The sequence below is a fragment of the Malus domestica genome, chromosome 16 (genome assembly GCF_042453785.1).
Source record: "Malus domestica chromosome 16, GDT2T_hap1".
Lineage (NCBI taxonomy): Eukaryota > Viridiplantae > Streptophyta > Magnoliopsida > Rosales > Rosaceae > Malus > Malus domestica.
In genome coordinates, this window is record NC_091676.1 from 32,882,077 (window position 1) to 32,890,834 (window position 8,758).

The 8,758-nt window shown below is 37.6% G+C and overlaps 1 protein-coding gene across 1 annotated transcript; it reads right to left on the reverse strand.

Moving 5' to 3' along the window:
- Positions 1-260: 260 nt before the first annotated feature.
- Positions 261-794, reverse strand: LOC139193122 (uncharacterized). The gene has a single exon (XM_070816091.1). The coding sequence runs from the start codon at positions 792-794 to the stop codon at positions 261-263; it is 534 nt and encodes a 177-aa protein (XP_070672192.1).
- Between the last annotated feature and the right edge of the window lie 7,964 nt (positions 795-8,758).

Below are 8,758 nucleotides of genomic sequence, written 5' to 3' on the forward strand. Positions count from 1 at the left end.
CATTCTGGTACAATACGTAATTTGTGGCATGAACCCTTGTCCTGTGGTCGTGTTTGTCACTGGGGTTATCAAGATATCACATGATTGACCTTCTCCAGTTGTCTGGTAATGTCTCGGCTACACACGTGTCTACAAGATCTCCTAGTTCTAATTATTTGTGTATGGATCACGCGATCGTGTTGAAGTACTTGTTAATTAACCAAGATCAGGTGCAATCGTGGTACTACAGGTATTACCTAGCCTAACTCGCCCCCCAGGAGTTATGCTCCGGAGGTTATTTGAGCTAGTTCGTCTACATCGGTGTTTCGAATGTGAGAGATGTGTTTGAATGTGATATCGTCGAATGACTCGGCCAAATACTTGGCAATCGTGTGATAGGGCGTTAGAGTGCAACTCATGCAACGAAAAGTTCCATTGAGTTGGTTAATCACAAGTTCTGAATCACCGAGGATGAGTACGCGGGCTACCCTCAAGTCGTGAAGGACATTAAGGCTAATGACAAGGGCTTCGTATTCGGCCTGATTATTCGTACAATCAAAATCGATCTTGAGAGAAAAATACCAGCAGTGTTGATCTGGGGATTGAATGACGATTCCAACACCAATCGAGGCTGAAGTACCAGAGCCATCAAAATACATCATCCAATAATTATCACGTGTTTCCACCAAGCCAATTTCGACATCATTGCCTCCAAAACCATAAGAGGAGGGGTGTTGGGCTAAGAAGTCGGCTAGTGCTTGGCCCTTGACGGCTTTCTGGGGCACGTATTGCAGACTGAATTCGGATAGTGCCATTATCCATTTCCTAATTCGACCTTTTACTATTGGCCGAGTAAGCATGTAGAGAATAACATCTGTCTGGGTGATGACCTGAGTGACCGATGGAAGCATGTAATGCCTGAGTTTTGGCGCAACGAAAAACAATGCTATGCAGAGCTTCTCGACAGAGGTTTGCCACTTTGAGGTGGCATCAGGACAGGTAGGGTCGTGAGAGAAACCTTGATTTGTGTGAAGGCATCTTTAATGTGTGGTTGTGATCAAGTACTTCTAATCAGCAACCTAGTTGTGATGTTCAACTTAGATTACCAAATAAGAATCCATTAAGAACAAGAAAACTTCAAAGAACCAAAGAAATCACATCGCATGAGGTATGCATAGCAATTTCTTCAATCATTCACATGTCTACCAAGATTAAGTATGATGTGTACTATAACCTTGATCAAATAATTCATAAGTAGCCCTAATGATGACCAAACATTAAGATTAACAAACAAATTAAACTATAAAATCAGTGGATGAAACAAGAACACAGATTGGTAATTTGAATACTTTAACTTAATAACAAAGAGTAGTTTTGCAAGGCTACATCGAAATCCCCAGGTATGAACTTAATCACACAACATGATTACAGAATATATAAATATCAAGAACAACATGAGTGAAACTAAAGTTCATAGAAGAAACCCCTTTGAAGCAGTTCTGATGTTGAACTTCTCCAAGAATAGTGCGGTTGCGTGGTTTTTCGGTGGTAGTGGATGGTGAAGGGAAATAGGATTTTGTTTCTAGAAGAAAGGCCAAACAAAGAGAAAAGAGAGAGCTATGGGGGTCCCCAAAGGGGGCTTGTGTAAAAGTGATTTGAAACCTTAGTATTTATATGCTAAATGGGGTTGCAGCTGATTGCAAGGTGATCTCAACCATTAAGCCAAGGTTTTGAACGTTTTTCCTTATTTAGCTCCTCCAAATCAGGCTAGATATTCCAATTCATTTCCCATTCTGCTCTTGGTCTTCTAACCAGCCAGATTCGCTTTGGATTCTTTATTTGGGTTTCAAAACATGCGACTAAACTTCTTTCCACGTTTGAATAAGGGTTAACCCCAAAAATGGCTTGTTTTCACTTCTTTTGACTTCAAATTGATCCTAAAACGCATGTTTGCACACTGATACAAAATAGGGTGAAACGCAACTGGTTTTACTCTAAAACATCACAAATAGACTAGGAATGGATGATATAAATGCATGAAATATATGAGTTATCAGAATGCTCACATAAAACAAGCTAAGGATGGAAAATAGGAGAGTATAAGTCAAACTTATATGGCTAAGATAGTAGAAGTTTGGTTTTAAATATTTTGGTGTGCAAACTTTCTACATGCATTAAAAGAGATGTTGGGTGAAAACTTATATACAAAGGTAAGCTTGTATCATACCAGTAGCACAAATAGATCAAAAGTAGAAAGTAATAATACGAGTTTCTCTAACCTCTCTTCTTATATATTCATCTCTTTTATCGGACACAAGTAAAGAAAAAAAAAAGTGATGCATTGATCCCGTTCTACCTCTGACAAAAGTTTTCTCTCATTTTGCCAATTTATAACAGGTTCATTAAGCTTAAAGTCCTAAATCACACCACCACACATGCTTATTCAGCTACAAAAGCAAACACACGTCAGATGTTGACCTATTTTAAAGGGAAGTGTATGTTGTTGACAAGGGAGGAGATAAGGGTCATGACATGCAATGGCAAAGCTAGAAATTCTCAGGAGATTGGTGAAATTTAAAAAGGTAAATGTGAAATTTGGCCCTTGGCTTGTGCTCATCTCGGAGCTCTTGACTTGGGAAAAGAGATACATCTTTACGCAATGGAGAACAGATTTGATCTCAATGCTTATATTCGGATATTTTTGTCAAAAATATAGGATGTCAACCGATTGATATGTATGCTAAGTGTGGTACATTGGAGACGGTCTCTTCTAGTTTCTTTTAGGGTAGATAACGAGTTCGGTACTACGCTATTATGAAAAAGTTAATTAACCACAACAAGTGGTCCAGTGATAAGGACGGGGATTGCGTCTTCCCAATAAACAAAAAAAAATGTGGGAGGTCCCGGGTTTGATGTTCTGAACTGGTGAGTTTGCTTGACTGTGGCCAAAGGCAGGTTGAAATTCCCCATAGCCTATTCAGGACTTGAAAATATGGATAACCGTGACTTGTCACCAGTTGTCCTCATTTTAATAAGAAAAATATACCGTTGTTCAGAAATTCTATAAAACATTGCATTAAGCCGTTTCCATATGTGGACAGAGACATACCTTAAAGTAAGATTAAAAGAAAACCTCAGCAATTCTATATAGTAAATAATAAACTTCGCGAATTCAAACTAATCATTTAGTCATGAAGTTTCAAACGTCTCCTCCTAGAGAGATTTCCTTGGGATAATTAAGTTCCAACTTCTCAAATTGTAGCTGCCGAGCATTCCAACAACACACCAATACAAAAGTAAAACCACGCAGCCAACAAATTGGAAAATAAGAACTTAGAGAAGATATGCACCTATCATATCTGTCTCTACAATATCAGAAATGTTTCCTTGTTCAAAGTCTGTTTGATTTCGACCCTTATCACGTTCATAGCCGCATGTAATTCGAAATATACAGAAACGACGCTCATATGGGCCCTTAAAACTTGAACGAATTAGGCAGAAATTTTTCTTTTTTTCTTTCTTTGAAACGGAACGCACCGTTTCATTTTTAACTTTATTTTTTACATATTCCAAAACAACGTCGTTTTGGCCTGCGTATTTTGGAAAACGAAAAGGGTCGCCGCTGCGCAGCAAGGCCTCACGGAATTGCAGGTTTTTCGACAGGATCAGAGGAGTGGGACCATCGCTCCTGGGCTTGATTTTCGACGAGGCAAGGAGTGGAACCATTGCTCCTGAGCTTGATCAAAGGAGCTGACGGCATGTGAGTGCTGGTTGAAGAAGCAAATTTGATATAGACAAGAAAAAGATTATTGTAATTAGGCTTTTTTTTCTCTTGAGAAAGATGTAACACTTTTTTTTACTTTAGATATTATCCGGAGTTTGTCTTATGTAGTTCAGTTTATCAAATAATTTTATTTTTTAATCTTAACAATTTAATTTTTGTGATGTCAATTTTTACTCTTTATTATGTTCTTTTGAGCTTGAATACATAAATAGAACCAAATAATGGTTGACGAACACGACTCAAGGGTTTCTATACAAAGCCCTTCTCTTCTTCACGCAAGTGGCAATGCACTCTTTGAATGGTATTTTATTCATAAGGGATGAATTTTTTTTTTTCGGAATACTTAGGCATAATTAAATTAGAGAATCAAGTCAAGACAACTCATATGGAACGAGTTTATCGTCATTTTAGTATTATATTTCATTAAAATAATGATATATAAATTTATCAACACATGACATTATGTTATTGAATCAAAACTTCCATATGACGATGAACTCATTTCATGTAAATTTTTATGTATATGTTGACCCTAAAAACCACTTAGCATACGTGGCGCGTAGGCCGAATAGCTAATGAGCTAACTACGTCCTTTAGTTAATTGCAGGGTGTGTCAACTGGACGACTGAGCTCGGTTGATGAATAAATGAATGTAGTGGTGGTGGTGTCGAACGCGTTGCAAAGTTCAAAAATCGTCTACACCGGATTTGGCTGCTTTAATTATATTTGTGCAAATATAAGTGTGCCAAATCGATACCATATTGTATGAACACAAATACTCAAAAGAGATAAGTGTCTTGATTGTAAATGCGATTTGACCTTCGGAATACCGAATTCTAAAATGTACTTGTGAATATCCAATCATAAAATAAGTTCAACTCTTAATGTGCCGAACAACATAACCTAGTAACACCTCACTTCGTCAAAAAAACTAATGAGATGACCTCCTTCAACAAGGACTCAAAGACTCCTTGTTGGCAGTGACTTGGATAGATAGTCAACCGAGCTTGAAGTAGTGCTATTTATTCAAACTAGAAGATACTCCACAATTACCTGACTCCATGGCTACAGAGTTGTTTCTACGAACTAAGAGATGTCATCGGAGTTGTTTCTATGAACTAAGAGATGTCACCAGTTGTCAACCATAGAGCTGTTTATATAAACTAATAGATATGCTCAACGAAGTTAGGAAGGTCAGTGTTTTCCCAAAGGTGAGAGGGTTTCGCGTATAGTGAGAAATTGCCCAGAGCAAATTTGTGTGTTATGTTAAAGGTCCCTTGAAAGTTGCAGAACGCCTTGGATTTATAGAAGGAAATTGCTTGACACTTTGTACCATTGTAGAATCCAACTCGTGGAATATTATCCTGATGCCAGCCGTATCAATGCATTAACTGACACACCCGAACCTGATATTTCCCGAACACCAGGGTAGGAACGTGTTGGCCGACACCTGAAAGTGACAAAGGCATATTAGAATGCATGAGAATAAGAAATAAATAAGACTTATAAATTTAATTATAATTAATATGTAAATGAGGAACTTGTTCAGAGCATACATCTAATCTAGAACACTAAAAGAAATAATATAAAAATTGAATGAACAAAGGAATGAGTCCTACACCGAGAGGACTCGAAGATGCTGATGCAGAAGTACCTTGACATTGGAATTGTATGCGTATATTCCAAATCCTGAGGGGGTGCAAAACAAACATGAGTGGACCAAGTTGATGTGTGTGTGTGTGTGTGTGTGTATATATATATATATAATACTAAAACAGTTATCAACATACTAACCCTCAAAGTTTAATGAAAACTAAATAGCATAATATGTAGTAGGTTTTCCGAAAGCCCTAGCATGCCATAAAACATTTCATGAAACATATCTTGTATATAGCTAAAGAGTGGTATCCAATAACAATATCTCCCAGCCCAATGCCAGCTCTATGTCTCTCGGCCCGAAGCCAGAGATTATTTCTCCCGGACCGTAGCTAACAACCGTAATCCTCGCTCGTGGCGATATCATGAGCACCAAAACCATTGAACATAGACTTTCCAAACATAGGTATATATATCTCAAAAACATCTTCATAGTATAAAGTCATCTGTCATCTATACTATAAAGAAGTGTGCAAAAGCATGTTCATAAGCAGCATAAAGTCATCCATCATCTATACTACAAAGAACATGAGTTCAATAAAATATGGTAATTCAAAATATTCTCAGTAGGCATAATATCTCATAAAACGTTTCATAAAATGTAATCATTAAATCATGCTTTTCATGTATGCATTTCTACAATTAAAACATGCATTTATAAAGGGGTCCACTCACAGATACTTCACTGCCGAAGAGCCACGCAAACTAGTGAAGACGGAAATCGCCATAATAAATGCACCCAAGCACATAAAGGGTCCAATTAATAAAACTCTATTAAAACTATTGAATTTGATAAAACGGACATCGGAAACGAACTCAGGACTTCGAAATTAAACTAGGAGGGGTCCTGAATGAAACCCAAAAAAGTCAACGTTGACTGTCAACAGTCAAAGTCAACGGTCAACGTTGATCAGAAGTCAACGGTTAGACCGGGTCAAACGGGTTTGGGCTTGGGTTAGGGTTAGGTTTAAAGGGGTTGGTCTTGGGTTTTGGGTTTTGGGCTAAAGGTTTTTGGGTTAGGCCTTTGGGCTTAGACTTTGGGAATTTGGGCTTGGGCTTTGGGCTAGGCTACCTGGCCCAAATGAAATCTGGGTTGCCTAGCCCAAAGGAAATCTGGGTTGGGGTCCCATTCTCAGGCCAAGGTTTTGGCTGGTTTTTAGTACACTTTCAAATGCTCATAACTTCTTCGTTACTTAACCAAATTGAGTGATTCAAAAATGAAAATCATAGTTCTCGACGATACGAAGAGAATGGTACCTTGCACAATGGTTTGGCCGAAAAACACCTCGAAAGCCTCGGAGGTCGTCGAAAACTAGGTAAGATTCAAATGGATATAACTTCTTCAATACTCAACGAAATTGGGTGATTCAAAAAGGAAAATCATAACTTCTTCATTACTTAACCAAATCGAGTGATTCAAAAACAAAAATCATAGTTCTCGAAGAGATGAAGAGATTGATACCTTGCACGCTAGCTAACTTGCCGTGGTTTGGCTGGAAATTGCCTCAAAAGGGGCTATGCTCGTCGGAAAACTGGGGAAGTTTTCCCCCTTGAGGTTCCTACATCCAAACATCGATAAAACTTCTTAAAACCACTTCCAAACATACACTAAGACATGATCTACAACTTTTGGATAAGGTTCAAGGCTTACCTTCGCCGAAGGAGGAGGAAACTCGCCGGAGAACTTCGGTGAATAGTGTAGGTTGAGAGAAAGGGAGGGGTTGGGGGTGTTCTCTTTCGATTCTAAGCTCACTAGTGTGTTAATGGAGATGTTGATGTTGTTATGGTGTTGTTTGTTGGTGAGAAAAACCCTCAGAGAGGGCTGAGATAGAGAGAGCCGAGAGGGAGTTTAGAGAGAGAGAAAGAAAGAAAGAAAGAAAGAAAGAGAGAGAGTGAGAGAGAGAGAGAGTGTGTGTGTGTGAGAAAGCTTTTTTTCAGAAAAACAAAAGGGAAGGGGAGTGGGGGAGTGGGGACTCATGGGGGTCCAAAAAGAAAAAAGGGAAAAGGGGCCGGGGGAACAAAAAATCAGGGGTGGGCCCCTTGGGCACACCATTTAACACCAAAAGTAATATTTAAATAAAAGAAACCCAACCAAAGTGAAAATACGAAAACACCCTTCCGTTCCCTAAATTCTGGGATGGGTTGTTACATTAACTCTTTTTCACATGTCAATGATCAACATGCACTTGGAATTGTAAGCATTTTTGCTTACCACTATAAATTATGGTGTATGCTCACCATACACCTAATTATTTGCCACATGCCCTTTCATTTAATCTTAGTTAATTTTATTTTATTTTTAATTCAACAAGTAATATTTAATGTGAAAATTAACTAGAGTTATATGAAATAACACATGGTAGATGATTAAGTGTATAATAAGTATACATTATAGTTATAGTAGTGAGAAAAAATGTTCCCCTTAAAAGTATCCTTAGGATAATTCTCATGTGCAGGTGCAATAATCTTCCATGTGAAAACCATAAAACTCTCCCTCTTCCGTTTTTGTCTTATCCATGCAAATCAATTGCAAAGTATAATCATTATCCGCCATCATTTCATAACCTTTATATTCGTGCATGCATGATAGCTATCTGTCACATCAAGTCACTAATGCTATAAAAACTAAATTTTTTAAATTAAATTTGCAAACTAAATGATGTGATTACTGATGATTGAATTATTACTTAAATAATTAACGTAATTAATTTTTAATAGTGACACATCATTTGATTTACAAATTTAGTTTAAAATTTTGGTCCTTACAAAATTACCCTTTATATTTCATATATAGGTTTAGCCTATCATGTATACCTTTTACCATAGGCTAAAGCCTATCATCACCACCATACCCAAAGCCATACCACGTGATAAGAGTCCTAATTCAACTTGATACGTATTGTTTACTTCCATATCAAAGATATAGTTTGCATCCCATGTATGAGAAAATGTCAAGATAATTCATCATTAAGAGATAATTAATGGTCTAGAACTCTGCTCACTTAACGACCTCAATTACATGGCCCGCTTATGTAAAATTGAATCCAAACAATATCACACGGTTTAACCTGTAGGAGAACCGAGCTGTGTTGTGTGTACAGTGGAGGATTTGTTTGTGTTCACTAAGATTGTGTTATGATAACGCAATGACCACTGTCATCCTGTTTGTATAGCCTTAACATCTCTCCACTCTACCCCTCCAAGTACCCAACAGGATCCTCTCCGAATCTTCTTTGTGAAGATTCCGGGGATCCGTGAATCATGTTTGTTCATCGTACATTGTGCAGTCAATTTTTGTCAAGTACTGTTTGTGTTTAATTTTAAATAAAAAAATTTCAA